This window comes from Coloeus monedula, assembly GCF_965178545.1.
Source record: "Coloeus monedula genome assembly, chromosome: 2".
Lineage (NCBI taxonomy): Eukaryota > Metazoa > Chordata > Aves > Passeriformes > Corvidae > Coloeus > Coloeus monedula.
Genome location: NC_138782.1, coordinates 22387179 through 22414224, shown reverse-complemented (window position 1 = coordinate 22414224; position 27046 = coordinate 22387179). Strand labels below are relative to the sequence as shown.

The window sequence follows — 27046 nt, the reverse complement described above, 5'->3', positions numbered from 1 at the left end:
AGAGCTGGGGGTGCCTCAGCAGAGGCGCGGGGGGCGGAGACAGGCCGTCGGCAGCCCCGGAACCAGCAGGGCCGGCCTGGAGGAGGAGGAGGAGAGTGCTGGGTATGGCGGCGCCCGCAGCGCTGCAGCGGAGCGTGGTGTCCCCCGCGGGCAGGCACACCGCCTCCCTCATCTTCCTGCACGGCTCAGGTGCCTGCTTTCCCTCCCTTCTCTCCCCGCTGCCCGTGGGGACGGCGCGCTCCGGGGAGCGGGCAGGGTCGGCCCGCCGGTGCTGCGGGAGAGGGCGGTGGGGCGGGGTGGCCGCGGCAGCCGCCAGGCCTGGGGAAGGCTTTGAGGTGACCCTGTCCCCGCGGCCGTGCCCTCCTCAGGCCGGGAAGGAGGAGCTGGCGGTGGGCGGCAGAGCCGTGTGCGGGTGCCAGGAGAGGGTCCCGCAGGGGCGGCGCCGGCTCACGCCAGCCCGGCTTCCGTGAGAACCCCGCGTTGCGGGAGATCACAGAACATGCTCAGTTGGAGGGGGCACATCAGGATCATCACAGTCCGACTCCTGACCCTGCACAGGACACCCCGGCAGTCACACCGTGTGCCTAAGAGCATTGTCCAAACATTCTTGAACTTTTGTCAGGCTTGGTGCTGTGACCACTGCCCTGGGGAGCCTGTTCAGTGCCCAACCACCCTCTGGGTGTACGACCTTCTCCTAATACCCGACTTTACACTTCATACGGTTTCCCCGAGTCCTGTTACGCCCTAAATTGCCCTTCTCAGAGGGCAGCCACATGCAAAGGATGATTTTCACAATTAAAGTGGCTCTTGCTGTTTTAGGATTGGCATGAGAGTACTGTCACCTTTTAAAAGCCAGTGTGGTTTGACAGACCTCTCACTGTTCAAAAGAGCCCTGTCCCTGTCCAGGCTGGCTTCATGGCCACTCTCTGCAGGGGGGACTTATCTACATCAGTGACTGGGCTGGGGGCGGGAAGGGAGCGTGTGTTCTGTTGTTTTTTTTCCTTAAACGTTATTTCTTACGAGATAAATAACAACACTAAAGTCCACATGACAGTAAAAAGAAAAGAAAAACCCCAGTAATCTTAGGTCTTTATTAGATCAAGGCCTTGGGAATCAATACTATTGAGCTGCCCATGTGCATATGGCAATATGCTCAACACTTTCCCCGTGTTTTACTTTTGCTTTTAGCTGATGATTCTGTTGAGTTTAACAAAGATGTGTGTCCTTAATAGTTTCATTTTTATAATCTAGTTTAATTTTGCTTTTTAAAAATTCTGTGAGTAAAAGAATGAAAATGAAACAGTTTATGTGTTCAGCTCTCTTGTTAATGCTAATTTTTTAATGCTTGAGGAAATAATATTCTCTAATGTTGGAGGAGTAAGGGAGGATTATGGTTAGAGGTTGATTCCGCATGTGGTTAAAGTACTCTACAATTTTTCTTTTTTTTTTATATGATTTCGTTCATAATGTTTGTAATGGGGTGGTTTTATTTGGTTTCTAAGAGTTCCACAGAATAGAATTTAAAACAGAAGTAGCCACAGTGCTGTTGCTGTGGGCTGGCCTGTAAACCTGAGTTGTAAACCTTTGTACAGCACTTGTGATGGAAAGTGGCAGTCAAATGGCATGAATCCATTTTGTTCGTAATGCTTGCTCTAGACAAACTATAATGAGTGCAGAATGTAAGTGCAAAATGGTATAGAAAAATATTAGAAAAATCCTCTACATCAGATTGAGGTAGAGGTGCCATTTGGTAGCTTGGCAAGGAAGATGGACATAGCAAGTATGTAATAGCTTTTTAGGCTGAGGATTACAACTTTGCATGTTGTAACAAGCACAGAATCATAGGCTGGAAAAGACCTTTTAGAACATCGAGTCCAACCATTAACCAAACGCTGCCAAGTCCACCACTAAACCATGTCCTTAAGTGCCACATCTACACATCTTTTAAATACCTCCAGGGATGGTGACTCAGTGACTTTCCTGGGCAGCCTGTTCCAGTGCTTGAAAGCCTTTTCGGTGAATAAAGTTTTCCTAATGTCCAATCTGCATGTTACATGTTGTTAAATTTAAACTTTGCACAGAAAGAAAACTTGGAAATTCAAGATATATTTGAAAGGAAAGAAATTCATATTTTACTTGAGGAGGGAGAAAAAGATAATATAGCTGCCATCAGTCTTTTGCAGTTTGTAAACTGACTCAAAGCAGAGTCACCCATCATTTGCTTGCTTTTGTAGTGTTCAGAAGAACATACAATGCTAAAATTTCAGAAGAGCCTGAAAGACTTAATATTTCAGGAGGTTTGTTGGTTTTTGTTTGATGTAACAGTCTCCTCTCTTTCTCCCTCTCCAAGTTCTGTTTTTAGGAAGTCAAACTACATTATCTGAGCATACAAGCACTTGCATGTTTGAGTAGCATTTGGACCATGACAGTTCTTGACACATGGAAGGGCATAGTTAAATTTTCTCTTACTGAGTTTTCTGTGACCTTTTCATGGACAAGTTGTGTTCAATGACGGTAAATGTTTCTGCAGACCTTTGTGAAGTTTAAGAGGTGGATATAAATAGTAGAATAATGATTTGTCCTGCATCATTAAGGAGTTTGTAAAGACCTAAGTCCCAATTCTGTAATCATTCATATAGCTGGTTGGCTTACCTGAGGGTTCATTCTGTGCATGTATTTGCAAGGCCTAAGCCTTGGCTTTTTAACTGAAAAAAAGGACTCTATAAGGAGAAAAATGTTAGTTTGACCCTCCCTAAGATACATTGTTTATAAGTGAGGTGACAACAGCCTTGAGGAAACCCTTGCACGTCAAGAGTGTCTGTGAAGAATCAGAGGTGTGTTTGGGCTTCTGACCATGCTGCTTGCATCAGCAAAGTGCTTGTGGGAGTGTGTTCTGAAGCATCCCGTTAAGGAGGTAACTTTGATTTTACTGTTTAACTTAGCACAGGGTAAGATTTGTGTCAGTTTTGCAACCCTGTTTTTTATTTGTCACGTGGAGTGTTCAGGTCAGAGAACAGTTAGTTCTAGTTATGCTAGTTGTGCTTAACAGGGAAAAAATTGCAGGGTTTGAATCCTTCTTGCCTTCTGTTTTAAATTTGAAGATACATTAATGTGTGTATAAATAAAAGCCACTAAATTTTGCTAGAGTCCTAAAGCAAGAACAGATTTTCTCCATTGGGGAATTACAATAATTTTAACAATGAATTGGTATATTCATGTGACAGTGTTCAAATGAGTCCATCTCATGTGGCAGTAAGCCTGGCTAAGGACAGTGATATTTTTTTCTTTTGGTTTGGCCATTTTATTGAAAAAAATGGGGTGAGTTCTGAAGTCAAACGAAAAACTTGAACTGAATAGAGAATAGAGAATATTAGCAATTTGAATTGATAATATGTGGGAACCTCAACTTCAAGCCAGACTAAAGTCCTATGGCATGAGTGGCAGTAGTGAAATTCCAGTTTGCTGAGCCCCCACTAAATTTTTTAGGTTGAACATCCTTCCTACTGTAAACTATATTCCTTGATGGACTGGATTCCTCAAGATTGAAGTATTGTATGATACTGAGGACTTGGGTGTGCCTGCTCTTCAGAGGGGTGGCAGTGAAGTTATGGCTGAAGATACCAGTGGTGCAAAGACAAGCTGGAGAAACTGGTATATATATGTGTATTTGTGTAAAAGGAGCATGTGCTATCTGCAGAAAAGTTCATCCTGTTCATAGCACTTCAGTCTGCAGGGGTTTTCACTGTAGGCTGAGTTGGTAAAACTAGAAGAAAAACAGATTGGAAGTGGATCTCAACTAGTTTCCAAGCAGAACTGTGTGGCTAAGGTTTCTTTAAGAGTCTGCTAGATATTTAGACTGAAACTATCTCTTTACAAATTGTGTTTTTCCCTTAAAGCCTATGTGCAATATTAGCATAATTAAATGTGAAGATCTTTTTTACTGGGTTCTGAAGTGGGTTAACATAAAATTCTCTAGTAAAAGTAATTATCTTTTCTAAGGGGAGCAACAGTTATTTTATCTCACCTTTCAAGATCTTTATCGAGATTTTTTGTTTATCAGTTGTCAGCAAATAAGGTAAACGGCAAGTAAGAGATAAGGCCTTGTGTCTGCTTGGGAAATACTTAAGTCATTGAATGTAGTGAAGTATTGATTAAGCTTATGTTGTGGGACCTCTTAAGCAGTCTTTTTCTAGGAAGTTTTGAGTCCATTGGAAAGGGGACTGAAGTTGTTCTAGAAAGTTCTTTTTTAGCATTTTAGTGTATTAACTTAATAATTTAAGTCAATCTGAAGTATATTTGACATAATATATAATTTATAATAATGATATAATTATATATTATATTATTACATAATTTTCTTGCTAAATGCACAGAATAATTCTTTTTGTACTCTTCTGTGTGACACAGGTGATACTGGCCAAGGAGCAAGAGCATGGATAAAACAAATTTTGAATCAAGACATGGCATTCCAACATATAAAAGTAATTTACCCAACGGCTCCTGCCAGGTATCATTTAATAGATTGTAACTGTAGGGTTAAATTACTGTGTTCCAAAACTGTAAAATAGGCTGTGAATATTGGTACAGACTGTTGTAACAATTTCTTCTTCTTTCTCATGTACATGCTTTTTGACAAAACTGAAGCTCAACCATGCATTGTTGTCCAGGAGCTGTGTTTTTGAGTGGTTAAGACTCTAAATGGTTCACAAAAGTCACAGCCTCTAGTTGAAATTTGGGTATTGTCCTCATAGTAGCTTTCCATTTCCTTCATATAAATAGAAGATGACACTGCAATGTGTGTTGTAGGGCATTATAGAGCCATGATCTGGATCACAATCCTACCTGTAATAACTCCCATATATTAACCATTAAAATATTGTGTTGTATTTAATGCCAGGTTTCAGTCCTGAAGGCGGTCAGTCTTTTTGGCAAGTAGGATGTCAAAGATCCTCAGCTCCTGGAAAAAGGGCTGGGAATTCAAAAATGCACATTACTTCTTGTTTGAATCCTGGCCCAACTAGTTCAAAGAGAATTGAGTTCAACATTTGCTGTAAGCTGAAGTCTTGTTATTAAATGGTACTGTGTTCAGTAGTAGATGGAAATACAGACAAAAAATTTTTCCTGTAGGATTTTGAAAGTTTGTGAAGTCAAATCTAGAGGCTAAAAGTTGGATGCCTACCCCCATACTAATGTATCCAAAGATAATATTTAATATATAATTATATATATTATAACATATATTAAATACTAATTTTTTCAGAGGTGTTTAATTTTTCTTAATACCATTTTTTTTTAAGGTGTCTGTGGCTCTAAGTTAGGAAAATGTTTCCTTGAAATGTAACGGGGTTGAGTTTCTTTCTGAATTTGTGCATAAGTGTGGATGAATGCTGAACGGAAAAGGAAATTGTGATACAGACTTTTGAGGTACAGAGGTTTCAAAGTCAGAAAAAAAATTCTTGGAAGGTATAAACAAGTATAATAGCAGATTTTGTCTGGCACTCACTAATACATGAAAAAAAACCCAACCTTTTCCTTGACCATGTATTTTTTATGGTCTACTTAGGCAGGAAAAGCAACTGAGAGATTGCAGTGTGAATGTACTCACTGTGTTACAGAAAAATCAAGCCCGTGAGTGGAAGCCTTTGAAGCTGTGTGTTCTGGGTTAGCAGGGAGTGAACACCATTTTCTGTAAATAATGTGCTCGTTGCTTCACTGATGACAGGCTGAAGTGATGCTAGAGTTACCAGTGGCACATCACACATGCTGATGGGCTCCACTGCTTCCCCACCAACACACCAGATACTGGGGAAATGCAGGAGGAGTTGCTCCCCTGGGAAATGTTTTTTTTCCCCTATGCTATATGCAGCCAGAGCACCTCAGACCACATCTGCTGGGCCAGTGCTTCACTTTTCCACCCCACTGCACTTCTGAGGTCCAGTCCTTTTCTCACTTGTTCTGGTTTCTTTGGGTAACTACAGATGTAAACTATGTATGAATAATTAATGAGCAAGGTCTCCTGACTCAAATGAAGGAATTTGTTTTTATCTTAAGACTTCGCATTTCAGTACTTTGGTAAACAGATGGGAAGAAAGATACTGTTGTAATTAAAAGATATGAATAAACAGTTTATTTCTCTCTCTTTTTTTTTTCTTTTTTAAGTTGAGATCACTCTTGTTCTTTTCTAGAGCAGGTAGGGCCATGCATGAGTTGATTCAGAAGTGGCTTTTAGCAAAACAGAAAAGTTATGTATTCAAAGAATGTAAAACACTGTTTGTTTTTGACTGGAGAAGTGCTCTTGTGTACAGCCTTCTGTTGCTGATAAACAGCCCTAGCTGACACAGTAAAATAAAACAGATGCTCCTAAGTACAGCAGTGTTTGCCACTGTTTGCAGCAATGCTGAAGTGGTGATGATACATTTCATTTGTGAAACCACAATAACAAAGCATTTACAGACCTATTTCATATTGTTTTGGTATTCAAGAACAATCCACACTATGCTTTTTTGAAATGGTTTTGTAGCAGTTGCCTTCCTTTCTTTCACAGAAAACAAAAGCAAGGCCTAGAACTTCCAAACTTGAATGGCAGACATTAAAGTAATTAAGCTTGAGTATATATGTTGGTTTTATGTATGTGTGTATATATATATACACACACGTATATGTGTATATATATATATATATATGCGTATATCTTTTGATAAGAATTCAAAATGTTTCTGGCACCAGGGGAGGAATTCAGCATCCTTGCTCATGAGACCTATAGCTGGGTGGTTATGGGCACGCAGATCTGCTGGAAAGATTCTGAAACCAGGTTCTTTGCTCACATAGAGGCTGAGTAATGTGCTGGCTGAAAGTCAGGCTGCTGAGAGAGAGCCTCTGTGGGTCTCTAACCTGCCACTGCACTGTCAGTGCAAAACTTGACTGCAGGTTCTTGTGCTGATGATGAAATCAAAGAAAAGCTTGAAGCTTGGCAACACCCTCCTAGGGTTGGCTAATGTGTTCTTCTGGCAAAATACTGTTAATGTGGATGTACTTCATACTCTAAGCTCCTGTCTTTTCCAGGAGAACTTTGCACATGCACATTGAATGTTCTCTGTCAAAGTAGTTATGCCAGTAAAAGCAGGTTTGATGATCTAACTGCAAAGCTGGGAGCTTTGGCAGGATAAACTGCAGGTCAGGAGTACCTCCTCATATTTTTGATGGATGTTATTCTGCTGATAGATCCATAGAGATGGTCTTATACATTCTTCACCTCTGTTGAACCGAATTTTTAAAAGCAGTGGAATTCACATTTTTCAACACAACATTGTTTTGGGGTTTTTTTTTGGTAGAGGATGGGTTTGGGTTATATTTATGTTTTGTTTAGCTCTTATCCCAGGTGCTGAAACATGCACATTTTTAATTTGCACAGCATCAGAGGTTCAGACATGTTTTGATTCAAGAGTCAATGTATTTGAAAATTATTTTGGAAAACCAGTCCAGCATATAATTGGGAAGAACTCAGAAATATGTTCTTTGTCTACACTAGCATTGATTTCCACAAACCCTAGAGACAATTATGGGTAAAAGCAATGGAATGTTACTGAACTACATTTTATGAAACTGTTTTTTACTCTTCTCTATAGGTCTCTAGAAAAAAATCAATTTTTTTTTTTAAAAAATATTTTCTTTAATAATTTTTATAATATTCAGGGTTTGTACAGAGAGTGATCACCTGATGTACCCTGGACAGGCAGTATTTGCAATATTTTGTCTCACTTATCCCCCATCACATTGGAAAGTGCAGTGAGTCTCATATTTGGTTGTTTCCTGACCAAAAATAACATAATATAGATAGTGAAATTTACAGTTAAAAATGAAAAACTTGCAAAAATACTAAGTAAAATGCATGTGGTAAAAAGTATGCTTAGATAAAAATGGAAAAAATATGTGGATTTGAAGGCTTGGTGTGATGTAGTGAGAGTAGTGACACTCGAATTTGGAATATGTTTGGAAATTAAATGCATGTACCTGGGGTATGCAAATTTTGCTTTACAAATTAAAAGTTTTACACATTGCTTGGAGGTTTTGGTTTTTTCTCTGTAATGTAGTCTACTGGGATACTTAAAAATGAGTAAAGAACTTGTTTTAATTGTATCCAGCATTCTTTCAAAATTAGTGCTTCTGCACATAGATTAAACTTGTTAAACACAAGATAATTCTATTTTCTCTCAATTGTAATGCTAATATATATCTTTAAAAAAACCAAGCTCAAACTGGAGCCCTAGTAGCTGATGCAATCCCTAAAGCCACGTCTACACTAATAGTTTTAAAGGAAAGTGTTTCCTTTTTCCCTTTTTATTTGGGTCAGGATGGCTACAACTTTAAATACTGTTTCAGCTGCTACAACTGTGACTTAAACATTAGGTTTCTATTGAGTTTCTAAATCAGAACTGAATACCACCCAATTTAACCTTTTTTTTTTAATATAAAGTGATAGTTTAAATTGGCATTGCAGGAGCTAACGTGGTAAATTTAAAACCATTTAGGCTCTGCTTGTTTTAATACATATACCTTGCCTTCTATAATTCCCTGAAAAAATCTGGGCCAAAGATTCCTTGCGTTGTCTTGCATTCCATTCTGACAGTCCTTCTCTTTCGCAAGTCAGAAAATCAACTGTAAATACTACTTTGGCTATTTTGTGGATCTTTTTGACATTCACTCAACAAACTTTTCTGTGGTACTTAAGTCTCTGCAGAACTTGTTGTCTGGTTGGAGTTTTTTTCCCAATTTATTCTAATTTCCATTATCTTTATGTGGCTGGTAAGGACTAAAAGGCCCAGTACTCCATCTTTTCACCTAAATTCACATCTTTGCTCAGCTCGTGGGTGGAAATGAGTTTCATCTCACCATAGTCCCCATCTGGCTCTATCACAAAACCACCAGACAGTTTGGCACCACTCAGCTCCACTGGCAGCCTCTGCCTGTGAGAGGCCTCGGATTGGAAAAGCAGCAGGGGTACTGCAGCTCGGACTTGAGATGGATTGGAGGGGAGCGTGCACACTGCCTATCGTACTGTTTTTGGCTCAAGCAAATGTTATTAATCCTTGACTTTTGTAAGCCCTAACCTCATTCATAAATTTAACACAAAGGAGTCTTTTTTAAAGGTGGGAGCTTGAGGGAGAAATGGAAAAGGTTTGGGTTGGTGTCATGGGGTGGTTCTTTCATCTCCTTTAAGTAGAAATTCAATGTGTTCTGCATAATAATGCTCGAAGCATGCTTGGATAAACTCTGTATTTTCCTTTTTGGAATTAGGTGAGGAAAACTTTACGGATATGCATATATCTAATGCTTACATCAGATGCTAAATAGCACGTGGAATGCAGTAAACACTTGTCAGAGATAACTGTAGTCACGCTTGGGGAAAACAAATTAAAATATCATGGAAATGATCTTGGATTTCTAATCCCTTTTACTACATTGTGCTCCTAAGCATCCTGCCTCTTGTTTTTCTTCTCTCAACCCTTCTCCAGTACAGAAGAGTTGGAGAAGTGGTTTTTATATCACCCTTCCAGCAAGCTGTTGTGGATTTCTAAGTTATGTGCCTTTCTGTGCTCTTGCTTTCCAGTCTTTTCAAGGGTTTCTGTGCTTAGCTAGTATCATTCATCCATCCTAAGTGTTTGCCACCAGCTTGTGAAAGATGCCACTTTGAATCCCAGAGTGCCTTTCAGACCCCATAATGGAGAACTGATGCAGATTGGACCCTGGTTTGCCTCTTGCTACTTCCTTTCAGTGAATGTATAAAGCAGCCACTATTAGTTGGTTGCTGAGGAGCTGGCAATGTGTATTAAAGGTCTTTTATGGTCTTTTCAACCATAAAATTATTGCTGTTCTCTGATTAGTACCAATCCCCGCAATTTACTCTACCGTCTCCAAAAAACCCCCCCAAACAACAAAACCAACCCAGCAAACCAACAGAAGCACAGAAACAGAAACAAACTTAATTTCTCCCACTGAGTTTTATGCCAGATTCTGTTGCAGCTCCCTTTGTCTTGAATGAATAAGATTTGTCTCAAGTAACAAAAGCTGTCAGCATAGTATTTCTTCAGGTAACCATTCTGTACCGACTCAGTCAGCTCTCATTTCAGACAATGTGCATCCAGAACAGCTCTATCAAAAGCATTTACATGTGTTTGAGTGAACAGGGCATAGCCTTTTCTGGAGAACAGCCAAAATTGCTCCTTATGGAGATGACTCTTGCCTTCCTTTTAGAATTTTTTTTTTTTTTTAAGTGTAGTTCTAAGTTAAAGCTGTTTGAATTTTGGACACATCACATGCTCTGTTACCATACCACAAAGCTTCATTGTTAAGATATGTTCACCCTCAGTTTTAACATAAGATGTACCTTGGACTAGAGTTTCCAATTATACTACGTATTTGACTAGCTGGATTCTCTGCTTTCCTCCCCATTTCTTTTAAAATTTGCTTTCTGCTTCGAGCGACAGGGGGAATTAAAAAGCAGAATTTTGACCTAAATTTTCTATTAAAATGTAGTACTGAAATTCAGCAGTGACTTTATGATATGAGAGAATTTGGGATTAGGGAGTCACTTGCTTTCATTCAAAAAACCAGCCATCAGCTTTAAGAGAGTCAAGACTTGCTTCTAGAACCACTCAATATTTTGGATTGGAAGGGACCTTTGAAGACCATCTAGTTTAAGCCCCTCAACAATGAGCAGGATCTTCAACTAGATCATGTTGCTTGGAATCCCATCCAGCTTGACATTAAATGTTTCCAGGTATGGGGCATCTACCACCTCTGTGCAACCTTGTGCTGCTGTTTCAGCACCCTTGTTGTAAAAAATGCCTTCCTTATATCTTGTCTAAATGTACCCATTTTAAGTTGAAACATTCCTCTTTGTCCTGTTGCAACAGATCCCACTAAAATGTTTGTTCCCATCTTTCTTATAGGGCCCTTTAAGTACTGGAAGGCCGCAGTAAGGTCTCCCTGAAGCCTTGTCTCCTCCAGGCTGAACAAACCCAACTCTCTCGGCCTTTCTTTGTGGGAGAGGTGTTCTGATCATTTTTGTCACCCTCCTCTGGACCTGCTCCAACAGGTCCATGTCTTTCCTGTTCTGAGGATTCCAGAACTGGATATAGTTCTCCAGGTGGAGTCTCATCAGAGCAATGTAGACCTACTGTGGTAGTGTGCCCTGTAGATTTTCTCAGAGGGGTGCACAGTCTTCCAAAAGACAGCAGTACAGTTTGAGAGTCCCTGTCTCCTAACTGAGAGGAGATGGGCTTGAGAAGCAAGAAAAATTGAGGATTTCTGTAAATTTAGATCTTCCTTTGTCTTTATTTCAATCTTGAAGCCCAACTTCACTATAAATTTCCAGTTCTGTCTGACATTTCGGGAAGTTCTGTCTGGAAGCCTGGAGCCAGCACCAGTGGTCTGGGTTTATGTAATGCAGGGTGATCGTAGTGCTGAGCAGTGATACAATTGTGCATCAGGAGAAAGAGCTGGGGGAAGAATATTTGCCATTTATCAGTGTGCTGTCTTCTACTCTTATTTAATGCAGCTAGAACTGCTGGCTTGTCCTCTAACTTAAAATGTTGGATAGGGACAGTGATTTATTGGGTAATGAACAAAACCACCTGTAGTTTTATGTGAATCACTATGCTAATATCATCATTTTGGAGATGGGATTTGCCATAGTTTGAGATCAGAATTTGAACCTTGTGTAGCATCATTTGGTTGCTCTCCACTTCTGTTAAGATAATTTCAGACTAGCTGGCACAATTCTAAACATGACTCAGAAGGTCTAGAGGATATATTCATGCTTCAGAAAGGTGGAAATAGATGGTGTTGCTGCTACCTACTTTCATCATGTTTTCTTCATTACTACAGAACTCAGGTTAGCAGAAGCTAATCTATCTTGAGTTTTTAAAATCTGGAATGAGGTGTATTGCTTTGAAACTTCACAGTGAAATCAACAGTGAAAATTACTTCTTTTTGAGATTAAAATGATGATAACTACTTACAAAGATATTACAGGACATATTTTCGTTTTAAGACAGTGGAAGTATTGTGTAGGATATTGAGACTGCACTCTAATGCAAGAGGTATATTGATCTACAATGACACCTTTACAAATAGGAGCTATAAAGTAATCAGAAAACATCATTTAGAGTGATTTGGGGATGTTGGGAAGCATTTTAAAGATTCTAATCCTCCTAATGCCTGCAGTTTCTTAAATGATGTTTGATATTAGCCATGTCTCCTTTGCTGTCTCTTCTGACTTTTAAAGAGAGAAATTCATACAAATTGAACTTACTTTCAACTGTCTCTTAAAAATACATACAAGTTTGGAAGCTGAATATACCCAGAGAAAGGGTTCTTGATTCTTGTTTTCTTATATGGATTTGAATCTTTTATGTGCTCCAGAATAAGCAAAACATAAGCACTCACACCCTTTAAAACCCAGTAAGAAAAAATGCCCACACATCTTGAGGGACTATATATTTTCATTCCCAGTTTCAGCAGCACACAGTATTAGAGACACAGAGCTTTATTTCTAGTATCGTTTTTAAAAGAGAAGAAGGAAAGTGAGGCACAGGTGGACTAATGGCATGAATTTTGATTAAACCTAACAAAACAAAAAAACCCCCAAATTTAAAGCTGATTATTTGGTCTGACTTCGTCCTTAACTGACCATGTTGATCTTGTTGGATGGAGTTTCCACTCTGCTCTATTTTTTTTTTTTTTGCTTTTGCGTATTTCAGTCCAGCTTCTCATGTCAGTTTAACATAGGGATTTTTTGTGTGTGTGTGGTTTAATTGTATGAAAAAATTTGGTGCTGTATTCTTGGAGCTGCACAGATGGTTCCATGCCAAACATATTTGTTTACCATGGTAATGTCTGAGTTGTAGTGTGCCAGCTAATAAAGGGATTATTTAAGGAAAAAGGTGAATGACTAAAACAGATGTGCCAGTTGGGTGAACCATTAAAAGAATCTTACTTCTCAGCTTTATGTAAAGGTTATTTTTAATGCATTTCTGAGAAATCAAGAGTGCTTGCAAGGATGTTTTTGAGGCAGCTGAAAGCCACTTGTCTGTTTGCTTGGGGGTCTTTGCCTGTGGGCTGAAAAGACATTGGTCTTTCATCTGTCTTACTGAAGAATTTGCAAAGACAGCAAGTAGAAATCCTGAGTGTCAACATCTGATCAAGTATTATAATCTCATGATGAATTTTGACCTGTTCATAAATGGTATGATCTTGTCATTTAGTTGTGGGGAAACCTGTTTTAATATTTATGTAATTTAACAGTAAATTGCTGTAATGCAATATTTGTATGTATCTTTGTTCCATATAAATCCTGGGTCAACCTGCTATAATAATACTGTAGTGGGTTCAACCAAACTATGCTAAACCATGACAAATACTAAAACCTTTCACATCTTTTCTTGCACAAGTATTAGGTACTCTGACTTTACTAGAAAATAAAGCACTCTGTCTGCTACGCATTTTAACCAGGATTGAGGTAAAAGCGTTTGAGAGAAGCTAAAATCATGGATTGAATGCTGTTTGCCCAGGCATTTAGTCCATTGTACATCACATTGTCCAAGTGACTTCCAGAAACTCCACTGATTCTGCTCTTGATAGGTTTGACTGGAATATCTCTTCTTAGAAATTGACTTCTGTGAATTAGATATTTGTAATCTTATTTCTTATTAGGTGTTGATAAATTCATTTGGGACGAATCCTGGAGATAGGATTCTAAAGAGAAGACAATAAAAAAGGCAAATGCATTTTAATAATGTTTTTAAAACGTAGCTTTATGTTGCTGGGTATACAAGATATTTCCACTGAATTTCCTTCAATTTAGGAGTTAACTGTTTATAGACAAGTAAAGGCTACCTTGAAAAAAAAGTAGCTCTATTTTTAAAATTCTGGTGCTTAAGTCTACAGTTTGTATTAAGGAAATAATTTGTAATTTGGAAATAACAAGTTAGTTTTGAATTAAGGAAATGAGGGGTTACCTAAGGCACTTGACCACATACTGTATGGCACTTTCAATCACAGTACATTTGAGGTACCCTGAAGCTTTGATGAAAAAGATGAACCTGTAGTGTGTCTGTTTGTACCTATCTGTTGCTGTTTGTTGCCTCTTTCTGTATATTTTCCTTACCTTTAAATCATGGACTTTTTTTCATGTTCATGACAACAGGCAGAAGAAAACCTTTGTTCTCTCATTTTTTACTTTTATGACTGAACAGTGCAAATAGTATTATCTTGAACACTTGTCCCAGTGGCAGTACTGGTTTAGAAATAGCTGTTTACATATGTGAAGCCTTGTTAATAAAGGCAGAACTTGTTCCTTCATTAAGAATAACTGAATTAGTGGCTTTCTCATTTTAGGTTAGTTGTGGTTTTGTTTAATCCTAGTATTGAAAAAATTTCAGAGACAGCACAGAAGTCAACTTTAGCATTTTCAGTGTGTTCCCATCCAGAAATGTATCAAAAGCTGTCTTTTTGTGGATGGTGATTGTAATCTGATCTAAGCTTAAGTAAAAATGAAGAATTTGCTCTGGTTGAACAAAGCAAGTAAGGGCTTCAAGGGGCTTTGTTTGAGATGATTGATCTCATAGCAGTATGTTTTGTAATATATTGTAGAGCCATTGCAAGGCAATTAGATCACCTTTCTTGGGATTTTCAGGGCGCTATTAATCATCTTTATTTAAAAACAAAGAAAAAGCTTCTTTGAATTGAAGGTTTCTTGGTTATCTAAGGTTTGGGCAGCCTGTTGAAGCACTTAAAATAATATTCTGACAATGTGGTGTTATGGTGGGTAGTATCATGTCTCTTGTTTGTGCACCAGTCCAGTAAGCACATGGCATTTCTTTCAGTTATTTTTATGAGATACTTGCCCCATTAAGATGAGGATTGCTGTATTTATTTGACAAAAAGAGAAATTGCCAGGCTTTTTTAATACCTAGAGGTTCATAATACCCATCCCCTGTCAATTTTGTCAAGAATTAGACAATTGAATTCCATAAAGTTCACCCCTGCAAAGCTGTCTGGTTTAGAAGTTACTTCAGTTTGTCATATTCCAGTGTGGATTTCAACCCTAGCTTTGTTTAGGATTAAGAACCTCTTGACAGGCTTAAGATTTAAAATGTTTAGCTGACCTAACCAACATTAACATTGAACTGGCTGAAAATTGCATTTTACATAGCTTCCAAATGTTGGCTTCATTCTTGAAGGACCATGACTTGAGTGCAAGGAAATGCAATGTGACTGGATGTAAAAGGAGTTAGACCTCAAAGAGGTCTCTTTTGCTGGAGATACACTGAATTTTTTTTTTATTTATTACATACGCTTGAGGCTTTTGGTCTTATGCTTGGTTAATCATTTGTTTTCTTTCCTTCCACCACTCCAGGCCATATACACCTATGAAAGGAGCCTTTTCCAATGTGTGGTTTGACAGGTATAAGATCTGTAATGACGTTCCTGAACACATTGAAAGCATCGATTCCATGTGCTTGGGCCTTACAGAGCTGATCAACGATGAGGTTAAGAACGGCATTGCCAAGAATAGGATACTCATAGGTAAGAGATTTATTTATAATGTGTTTATTCTAATGTTTTTTTAATGGTTAAGAGATCATCTCCTTTGAATTTACTCTATCCTGAAGGCTCATGAGCATGGCTTGAAACTGCTGAACAGCCTTTTCAATAGCCAGTCCTCAACAATATTGAATTCTTATTTAAACCCATATCAGGTGGGGAATGTGGCTAACTGTAAGCAGTATCCTCAAAATGTAAAACTGTTTTTATTGTCAACAGTCATTTGTAATCATTATTTAAAATAGAGTGGTCAGTGATTTACTTTGAGAAGTACATAATTTTACTATTGCCTTTAAGCCCTTTTCAAGGATGGAAAAGTACACTTTCCAAAAATGACGTGCATTTTGGAGAATGGAGATGTAGCATATAAATAATCATGAACTTTTCCTTACTGCTCTAATCATTTTGGGTTAAATTAATTCATGCAGGAAAAATGTGCATGTTACATAGCACTAAAGGTTAACACTTGATAACAAATGAAGTATTAGCTGTAATAGTTTATATGAGTCTATCTTTATTTCTCTTTCCACAAATTTCCAGTAAATTTCACAGTACTTCGGTGAAATAGATAGCAGGATATTGAGGCGCAGGAGTTGAGGATGATGAAATCGCCTATGGCAGGGAGGGAGTGAGAATTCACAAGTCTTTGGCTCCCTGTCCCATCTCTAGACCACAGACTATTCCAGGTTGAGGGAAAAACTCTTAAGGTGGGATCTTATAAATTTATGTCCACCTGAGTCATGCCGTCAAAATCTTGCATAGTTGAGCCACTACCATTCAGCCTGGTGTGTTTTTTTGGTCCAGCCCCATGTTGCTCTGTGAAGGCCTGTGCTTGCTTTCCCTTCCTGGCTCACTGCCCTGGCTGCAGAGTGCATTGTTTTGGATGGCTGTCAACAGAGTCTCTTTGATCTGTCTTTCCTGTGTTATACCTGCTGACTTGGAAGCAGCTGGAGAAGTGCAGGTGCTTTGCTGTTGAGCAGGCTGGGAGATGTTCTGTGTACAGATCCAGTGTGCTACTAGGCTTTTTTCCTTTCCTCTGAAGCCTTCAAAATTAGAAATAGTCAGACTGCAAAGTATGAACGTTGTTTTCCAAGTCATAAGCAGAGTAAGGAAGTTGGCATGCACTGAGTGTTTCATCCTGTAGATTCTTTGGAAGTCCCCGTCTCAGTGTGTTTGCATTCCTCACATATAAATCAGAAATAACTGTACTTGTTTTTTCACTCTTGAGAGCTTTGTTTCCCCACCTGACAGAGACTATAATCATACATCCTCATGGTTCAGCCCAATGTTTATGCAAAAAGCAAAATAAGGCAGCCCTGAGTTACTTTGTCCAAAGTACAGAAGGGGACTCATGTGGATGCATAAGAAACTTGGTAGTGGAAAATTGTGTCACTTGTGGCTGTACAAAATGAAGTGTTCTTCCGCAAGAACTTTGTACCTTTTATGCACTGGTTTTGGTCATTAACCAGTGCGTGATGCAGTGAAGAGTGAAGCTTAGAGATCGTGTAAGGTCTCTATGCATAAAGGTGACATTAATTGTCTTAGGAATTTGTGCAAATAATTGCCCATCTTCTGCCATTGTTTCTTGCTGGAGATTAGGACTTCTCTGTAAACGTACTCTGCAGCTTTATAGTATTCAGCCTGGAGAAGAGAAGGCTCTGGGGAGATCTTACAGCACCTTCCAATACCTAGGGGCCTACAAGAAAGCTGGGGAGGGACTTTTTACAAAGCTTTGTAATTATAGGACAAGGGGGAATGGCTTTAGACTGAAAGAGCATAGCTTTAGATTAGATATTAGAAAGAAATTCTTTACTTTGAGGGTGCTGAGACACTGGAACAGATTGCCCAGAGAAGCTGGGGATGTCCATCCCTGGAAGTGTTCAAGGCCAGATTGGATGGGGCCCTGAGGAACCTGGTCTAGTGGAAGAACTTCCTGCCCATGGCAGGGGTTGGAACCAAATGATCTTTAGAGTTTCTTCTGACCCAAGCCATTCTGTGGGTTTTTGATCAAAAGAAAATGTGAGGCCAGGTCAGTATGTCTGCATCAAGCTGTAATGTCCTCTGGAAAAGGAGAAATGTGTGGCCTGAAATTTTTCTGAGTTTAGGAGATCGGTGTACAGGAGATAATGGAAGGTATGGTTACTTGCTTAGAATGTCAGATTACTAAGTCCTGTCAGATCTTTTTAGATTTCTCTTTGAAAAAGTCAGGAATCTGGTACAGGAAGATGGGCCTTAAAGTAACAGGTGGGGAACAGTCAGTGGATTTGTGACTGATGGTACTGTAGAGTTGGAGGAGGCAGCCTTTGTGAGGTAAAGGGAAAAATAAGACATTTATAGCAGGAGAAACCATGGTGAAATTTTGCTATGAATTCATAGTGCATGTTGAGTCATGTTGGAGATCCATAATGGGAATACTGGTACATATCTTATTATGGAAAACAGAGACAAAATAATTGAGAGAAGCAAATGGAGAACTTGGGAGTCTGTGAAGAACAGTGGGGGCCTTTTCGGGAAGGTCACAGAAACCAAAGAGCAGAGCAATTGCATGAAGGTACGTACAGGGAATGAAATGATCCTTAAAGGGTTAAGGAGAACTGAGTTGAGTGACCATTTTGTAGTAAGTGGGAGTTTTAATGACTGGAAAGAAAACAAAATGACTATGAACAGCATAACAAGATTGAAGGTTATGGTTTTATATGGGATAGAGGCGTAGAAATTACAGGCTGAGAGTGAGTGTCAGATATTGCTGGATGAGGGCGAGTGAGGTGTTAGGCAAGCAGGAAGGTGGGCAGCTGCTGACAGCTCAGAGGTGTGGGATAAGAAGGCAAGATCTGAGGGAGCACTGTGCAAAGGTGAGCGAGTGGGAAGAGATGGGAAGCAGCAGTGGGCTCTCAAACATGGAAAATGAGAAGCCCAACACCTGGTGTTCTGGGGGATGATTCCCCTTCTTGAGCCATTCAGTCTTTCCACGAGGCTCAGGATGGTGGGGCAGTAAGAGCATTTTCTCTGAAAGAATTGATAGCCTGCGTTGTTTGCTTCAATAGCTCCGAAATCCACAAGTGGCTGCTTGTAAAGCAGAGCTAAAGCCAAGGATGGAGTCCAGGTTGTACAGTGCCACTCCTCTCTTCTTTATCAAGAAAAATGCTGGTGCAGCCTTGCTTTTAACAGCTGCTCTATGAATCTACTGCTAAAGAATTAAATTGCTTAGTTTACTGGATGTAAATGAAGTCGTATTTTTAAAGCTTCCATATTAATTTTGTGACATGGCTCATCTACCCATTCCTATCTCCTGACAGTTTCATGAGTTGCTTTCCTTTTAACACAAGTCTTTTGAAGGAAGTAGGCTTCTGATTAAGCTTTATTTCCCCTGACCTTGGAGGAGGAAGGAAGGGAGACTAACAGCAGTACATAATTATTCAAAAAATAATTATATCATCCCCAGAATTTGATAATGGTACTTAGTTTTTTACCAGACATTCTTGTTGAGTTACTCTTACTGGTCTTCCTGGCTAAAGCACTCCTTGCAAATAGTGCTGTAAGTAGGTTTTATTGACTTTGGAGATAAAATAATGTTATAAATTTAGTCAAATTTTGACACTTGGAGCTTTGATAGTATCCTTTCTTAAAAAACAGGATGTATTTCTTCTTTATAAATGCCTGAATTCATTGCTAAATTGGCCAAACAAGCCACAGTTTAAAATGTGGGACAATAATTTCTTTTTCTATTTAAAGCTAAATTGGTTTTTCAGGTGGTGGTGGTTTTGGTTTTTGTTTTCTTGTGTTGGTTGTTCTGTTGTTTTGAGTTTTTTTAACTGCTTCCACATTGATACTGCATTGTAAAAAAACTCCACTTAGGTGAAAACTGTTAAAGATTTCAACAATCTTATTCGAGAATATGTCAGAAGCTCTTGAAAGAAGTGGCTCTCTCATTTTCTGAGCATTTTGATAGAGCTTGCTGTAGTCAACTGCACGTCAGTGAAAGGCAGTCTTTTTGTTCTTTTTTTGTTCTTAATTTAGCACCAATTTTCTACTTTCACAGGTCACTTTTTGTGTAGCTCAGAAGTGCTGATCCAAGCGTGTTGGTCTCTGCCACCTGTAGTCACTTGTGTACGCAGCCAGTGAAAATAAACTTTCCATAACAGTCCTGTAGGTTTGACTAAATGCCAAAAAACACATGCATGATTCCCGACCTCTTGTACTGTAACAATAACACGAGGCACACAACCACTTTTTGTTTTTTGCTAGACTTCTTACATAGCTACTGAACCATGGTGGAAGCAACATGAAAGCTCCGTGCTTCTTGTAAATATTAGCATTTCCTTCTCTCTCAGTGTGTGTGAGAATGGGGTGGGGGTGGGGGGGGAAATATCTTGGCTTCGACATCCCAGAGAGAGGATTCTGTAAATATGTGAAGATAAAAACATCCAACAATGAATCGTTAAAGTGTTGAGCAAACTATTTCACCTACAATCTTGGCATTTATGTTTTTGGCTTCTAAGCCTTTCATTGTCACTCATCCTATCTTGTATCTTGTGTCTTTATTAGGATGACATTGTCTTCCATTCAGAGGTACTTACTGCCTTGTTCTCATGGAGTAAATGTGTAGATTTGTTTTGCTGTTTTTCACTGCAATTCAAATGAGATTTCTCTTTCTGTACCTCCCACTACGTGGCTTTGTGGTTTATCCAAATTGTGCCTGAGATGCTGGGCTCAAAGCAGTACTGTTAGTCCATCTTCCCCATAATACCTGCAACATTGCATTAATTTTCAGTGCATCAATGTAAATTTGCATTGCATTTATACTTAGGGGTAAATGTTTGTTCCTCTTGGTTTTTGGGGTTCTTTTTGTATCTGAACTGACCATGTGTTTTTCTTTTGGATCTCTGCTACTCAAGCTTACACATCAGGAAGTAAAAAGAGACGTTAACGAATTAATCATTCTATTTCTTTCATAATTCTTTCAGTAGGAGGTACGACGCTAAGTTTAATTAGGAGTGGGATCCATTACTTGTTACTGTGTTTCCCAGCATTTGATGGTGTCAATGTATCTACAGACTCTGAGAAGTGGCACATTCTCAGTATGGTGAATGACAGGTTTAGCAAATGGCAGTGAAGATTAGGAGTAAGTAAGACTCGCAGTAGTAAACGCAAAAATAAGTCAATCATGATATTATCATCACATACAAGGTAATGACTTTGGTAAGAAAATAATTATAAAGTGAATCGAGTTCTGATCTTTTCAGCCTTGCTATGAATTCTGTTGAAAACATGTCCTTACTCATCTTTAATAAATGCCTGAATTCAGTGCAAAATTAAATGGATGGATGGGCTTTTAGAATGCTTGAGAGTTGTGCAGACATGCCACAGGGTACAAATTAACCTGTACTTTCTTCACAGTTGTGCCAAAAGAATCATAGAAGAGTGAGACTTAACAACATTTGCTATTCCATTGTCATGTGTCAGTGCAGGTTCAACTCTATTTAAGCAAATCCTTACCATTGCTTTTCTGACTTCTTCTAAAAGACCTCTGCTAACAGTAGGTTCACAGCTCTGCAGAGCAACCTGTTTTTGTGCTTCACTATTTGCTTTAGAGAGCTATTTTCTACTTTGCTTTCTGTGATTCAGTTTAGAATCACAAATACCGTGAGCATAAAGGATAGGTTGTTCTCTTCCTTTTTCCCATGTTGTGCAGTTATGCTGACTGTAAAAATGACAGGTGAGTGTTGCAGTGCGGCAGTGCTGTCATCCTCTCTAGAAGCAACCAAGAAAACACACTGGGTACCTGAAGTAAGCAATAGATTGGCAGAGTAACACCTTAATAAAAATTGATTTGAGACTTTTCATGGATTTTATTTTCCTTCCAGAGCTAAAAATTACGACTCCTTTGGTACATATGTTGGGTTCCCCTCTATTACCCATAATAGTTGAAAATAAAAATGTAACTGGTTCTGGTTTTACTGCGAGTTGATATGTTAGAAACAATTGTACACTTGTTTTTACAAGAAAGTGGTAAAACTCGTACCACTTAAATGTGCATTTCCAAATGTGTTTTGACTGGTAGGAAGGTTGGGGAGCAAATTGATTCATGTTCTCAACAAGAGCAAGTGGCTGAGCCACTCAAGGGAAGTTGCCTTTGTTCTTGTAAAGACTCTCAAGTTTGTTGCTCTTGTAAAGACTGAGTAACAAACAGAATAACAAGGCTGTCAAAGGTGGAACCCATTCATTGCTGATGTGCAAGGATTTTGTTTGGTGAAGTTTCATGAAGAGATTAAAAGGAGAAAATCACAGCTGTGAGGAAATTCACTTGAGACAAAGTACATGTTTGAGCACTTAACACAGAAGCAGTGTTCAGGGAGTTCTGTGGAAAAGGGAATTTGCTGTTCCACTGGCATTTGTACTCTTTGCTGATATTCATTTGTGACCACTGTTAAATGTATATAATACTTCCATTCATTGATGAAAAGGGAAGGTCAAAACAGAAAGCCTGCTTCTTTGTAGATGATGTGTAGAACAAGGTTGTGCTGTTACCATTAATAGAAGGTAAATCACAAAGTCCCCAGAGAGACAGGAAAGTAAACTGAAATGTAGCTTTGGGGAGAAATTCCTGATAACGAACTGATTAAAGCAACTCGAAGTTGAAATACTAAAAAAGGAGAAATTGCGAATGAAAAATGCTGTGAGAGTGGAACGAAAAGGAGGCAAGAGTGTGTAATGTATTGTGATAACAACAGAACAGGCCAAGACAATTTCTAACTGTGCTGGTGTAGCCTTATACAATGGAAGAGCATTTGTCTTGTGCTGTGCTGGCACAGGCACTGTGTGCTGTAGGATTCATTTCTTGCCACTTGGTTACCAAAGCTGTACTGGAAATTTGAAGAAATACAGGAAAGTTGAAGAACAACTACTACAGAGAGACTAGTGAAAAAATACTGCTTAAAATAAACACCCCAAACTACACCCAAGTCCAAATCCTAATCTCATCAAAGTCTGGGATTTAGCTTCTCCTGTTCTTTTTTTTCTTCAAAATTTGTGCACTAGGTATGATTCATAAATATTTTTGGTCCCCATGGCTGTGATTTCTTGTGTGGCAAACAGCTTTGAGCACATGTTAAAATTTTACCAAAAAGAGTGAAAAAGTGATGTTTGTTGCTTCCTATTTCCATAATCATTATAACAAATGGACCAAGGCATTTTACAGTCATATCTGTATGACTCAGAATGCACTTGGCAATGTCAAACCTGTGTTTGTTAGAGAGCTGTTTTTTCTGTAAAGAAGATTGGGCACCTAAAGAACTTTCTGAATTCAGGAATAGCTCAATGCAGCCACTAAAGTGAAGCATGGGGAAGAAGGCAGTTTTTAGCAGCCTCTTAGGTATACAGGACAGGAGAGACAAAAATAAAGAAACCCTTGTGCTGGAGAATAGTCTTTTCTGAGATGCAAACGCAGACATTGTTGGATGAAATACAAAGAAACAAGGCTGAAGTTTGACAGTAGGCAAATACTTGGTTTCCTGAACCCCATATAATGTTCAAGTGTCATCATGGACCAGGTTATCATTTCAGACAAATACAAATGTGAAGCAAATTAATACAAAGCAAGCTCTTTAGCAAAAGTGAGCTGGAGGTTTGTTTAAAAGGCTCCTAAGGCCATTTACAAGCTCTGAAAGGAATTTTTTATCACTGAAAAATGGCAACTGTGATGAGGGTTTCTGTTTTATTCAATCAGGAATAAATTCCTTATGAGAAATTCAGCTTCTGTTCACACACTGTGTTACATCATCCTGTGGCTGAGATTACCTTAACATAGTTACAGATTATATTCCAGAAAAGAATGTTTTCGCTTTAGTGAAGTATTGCATGGGAGTTTCCTTCTGATTCAAATTCTTTAATTTGGAAGTGTGATGACTGTGTGATTTCAGCAGATCTTTCTGAACTAGCAAAGTGAGTTGCAAGCAGCTTTCTTCTTATTGCAGGGGGGCACTACCTAAAAATCAGCACTACACTGAAGCAGATTTGAGGTCATAAATGCATCCTTGAGTGAGTTTTCTCTGCAACTGAAAGTATTTTACATAATTGTGTCTGTTTTGTGTGTGCTCCCCTTTTAGCCTGCACATAAACCTCCTCTGTGAGTCAGGGAAGTTAACACAAAGAGTTAGGTACTTTCCTGAACTGGCATCCTGAGCATTGTAGAGCTAACCCTGTTTAACTGTCTTGAAGCATTAATCACAGTTCTCATTAAAATATGTATGAGGGGAAAACTGCAAGTGAACATACTTCTTTATTTAAAACTTACTGGCAAACTCTGAACTTCTGTGCACAGTCTTTGTGTGTCTTGGAAGTAGATTGGTCTCAAGTAGGGAAGTAGATGGGTGAAGAGATTGCAATGTTCTGCCCATCTAGGGATTAGATGTTGCTGTGTCATTTTGATTTTGTCTAACACTCCTGACACAATCTGCTTAGCAATGCTGTACAGTTTATGTATTCTTCGTGCTGAGATCATCTGTATACATGTACTTTTGTGTTTTGTTTACATTCTGTCATTTCATACCTTTGTCTTGTGTAATATCTGTACCTGCCTCTTATTTTTCCTTCATCCAAAATTTGAATTCTTGTAGAAGTTCTTGACCGAGAGTGTCTTTTATGTATTAAGTCAAACATACACTTTTATTGAAATGCTTCTCGTAATTGAAAAGAATAGTCTGCAGCTATAAATGCTTATTCAAATTGTTGTTTTTGAAGCATTTGCCACACAGCATTTACTTGAAAATTGTTGTGGTATCAGATGATAAACTTCATGTATTCCCATGCAAATCAAATTCCAAGAGCTAGTCCTTTGTATTGTATTTTCTTGTAGTAGTATGAGCCACATAAAAGAACCATTACCTAATATTCTTCTAAACAGAAGGTGACTGCACTGTCAAAGACTGCTGGTGAGTAATTGCAGACAGTGTGCCAGATTGTGACTAACTGGGTACAAAATTTTAAGATTAAATCATTTACAAACTAGTAATGACTTTTCAATGCAGCTTTTCTTCCTGTAATCTGAAATACTTAAAATGGACTTCATTTTATATGTTGTCAAAGCATTGTCTGTATTTATTTGTAAGCAAATGCAAAATGGTCTCTTAGAGTAGAAGTGCTTCTTCTGGGGTTTGGGATGACAGCATTCTTCAGAGTGATCAAAAGGAAATGAAATAAATTATCAGATTCCACATAAGAAAATAAAGGAAACATCACTCCAGTCATTATCTGGATACAGTCAATATAATGGCCTGTGTACTGTGTCCCTGTGAAGTAATGTGGTAGTCTGGATTTCTTTCCTAATGAATAAGTATTTGTCATGTAAAAATCATCCCTGAGGAATTATCTTATGTAAGGAATTAGTGCAGTTGAAGAGACATATGGATCACAGAAGGCCATTAATTCAGAGATCCTGTTAGAGCTCAGGGGGAGTACATTGCATTTGTTCCCTATTTATAAAATATCCCAAGGTGTAACATCAAAAATATCCTCAATGCTAGTTTAAGTGTGAATGCTCATTGATTATGTACAATAGAGATCTTTCTATCTCATGATCTAGTGTGAGTGCTGCTAGCCTAGGGGAGAAATAACTTGAATACCAAAAGCAGTGAGAATTACCTGTTCATAAGTTTTACTTCCGTAATGCCAGAGTATGTATGGCCACAGTATTCAGCTGCCTGGTAGGGACCATACACAAATGGCTTCTCAAGTAATGGCGTTTTGGCTGTTCCTTTTTCGCCTCTCTCAGTAATGAATCTTCAGCACTACTTCAGCTTTCCAGTTGTCTTAATTGCATCATGCTTTGAATTAAACCTCAAGCTCTGCCGCACGAGGTTCAGGTTGGACATCAGAAGGAATTTCTTCATAGAAAGGTTGTTAAACATTGGAATGGATTTCCCAGGGAGGTGCTGGAGTCACTGTCCCTGGAGGTGTGCAAGAAACAACTGAAAGTGGTGCCATGGTCTACTTGACAAGGTGGTATTGGGTCATAGGTTGGGCTTGATGGTCTTAGAGGTCTTCTCCAACCTAAATGATTCAGTGATTCTAAGGTCATTGTAACCTTTAAGATACATTTTTTATTGTATTATGTATGCAAGAAACAAGTCTGAAGATGATAAATTGAACACTGGTTTACAAAGACTTACAGAAAAATCCAATCTTTGTTTCTTTTGTTGCACCCTAGGAGGCTTTTCGATGGGAGGTGGAATGGCAATGCATTTGGCATATAGGTTTCATCACGATTTGGCAGGAGTCTTTGCCTTATCTAGTTTTCTCAATAAAGACTCTGCTGTTTACCAGGTGAGTGTGTAGTAGTAGTTTTGTTATAGAAAACCTGCTTAGCTACATGGAAAATGTGGTGATTAAAATCCAATATACATGTTTATTCATCTGAGGTAGTTGATTCATATTCTAAACTTATGCCATTTCCTGGAAATAAATGATCAGAATATTAGGGAAGTGAGGCTTTAAAGCTGTCTTTAAATGATGTTTTGTTGAGCTTTTTTGCACAGACAGTACAATTATTAAAGTGTACAAGGAGATTAACAAATGAAATGCTTTACTAGTTTTCCGTAGTTGTTTAAGAGTCTGTGTAAGCATAACTATTCTTCGAAAATTTGTGATGCATTATAATACTCATGAGCTCCATTTGCTGTCAAGAATTTTTTCTGTTTCTCTTACTTGGAGACAGGTATAGACCTTAAGGTAAACCTTATCATTTGTCAAGAGTTACCATATTGGAATTTGAAGGGCATTTTTTTCCAGTATTTCCTTGTTTACTTCCATATAGTACAATATGACCCCTAAAATGTAGATTAGTAAGTGCAATGCTATATAAGTTGTCACCATGTAATTGTAAATATTCTTTTAAAATTTTTGGCAGTATGTCTGACAGTGTCTCCTTTCCATCTAGGCTTTGAAAAGAAATGATAGTACTCTTCCAGAATTATTTCAGTGCCATGGAACTGCTGATGAGCTAGTTCTCTACTCATGGGGTGAAGAGACCAACAAGATGTTAAAGTCCCTGGGAGTATCAGCATCACTTCATACTTTTCCAAACCTCAATCATGAGCTGAACAGAACTGAAATAGAGAAACTAAAATCCTGGATTGTAAAGAAATTGCCTGTTGAAGCACCAAAGGCAAATGAATAAATGAAGATTCGGCCTCATACTGTCTGATTTTTGTAGTTTTAAAATCATGTGTGATATATATGTGGGTGTCCCATATCCCTTATGTAAGCACAGCTTCAAGTAAACACTTTTATATTCCATAAAGTTCACCTAAGTGGTGAAAAGATGGTGCTGACCACTAAACCTCGCCTTATTGTATTGGGTTTCTTTTTCTGTTTTCTTGTCCAGTTTTTCAGCACACATCAGTCTACAAAAAATAATGACTGATAATATTAAAACCATTCCAAA

At 38.6% G+C, this 27046-nt stretch overlaps 1 protein-coding gene across 1 annotated transcript; it reads left to right on the top strand.

The window, feature by feature from the left end:
* Window positions 1-26789, top strand: LYPLAL1 (lysophospholipase like 1). The gene is made up of 5 exons (XM_082302990.1): window positions 1-189; window positions 4408-4507; window positions 15419-15588; window positions 25811-25926; window positions 26540-26789. The coding sequence occupies exons 1-5, from the start codon at window positions 105-107 to the stop codon at window positions 26777-26779; spliced, it is 711 nt and encodes a 236-aa protein (XP_082159116.1). The 5' UTR covers window positions 1-104; the 3' UTR covers window positions 26780-26789.
* The last annotated feature ends 257 nt before the right edge of the window (window positions 26790-27046 follow it).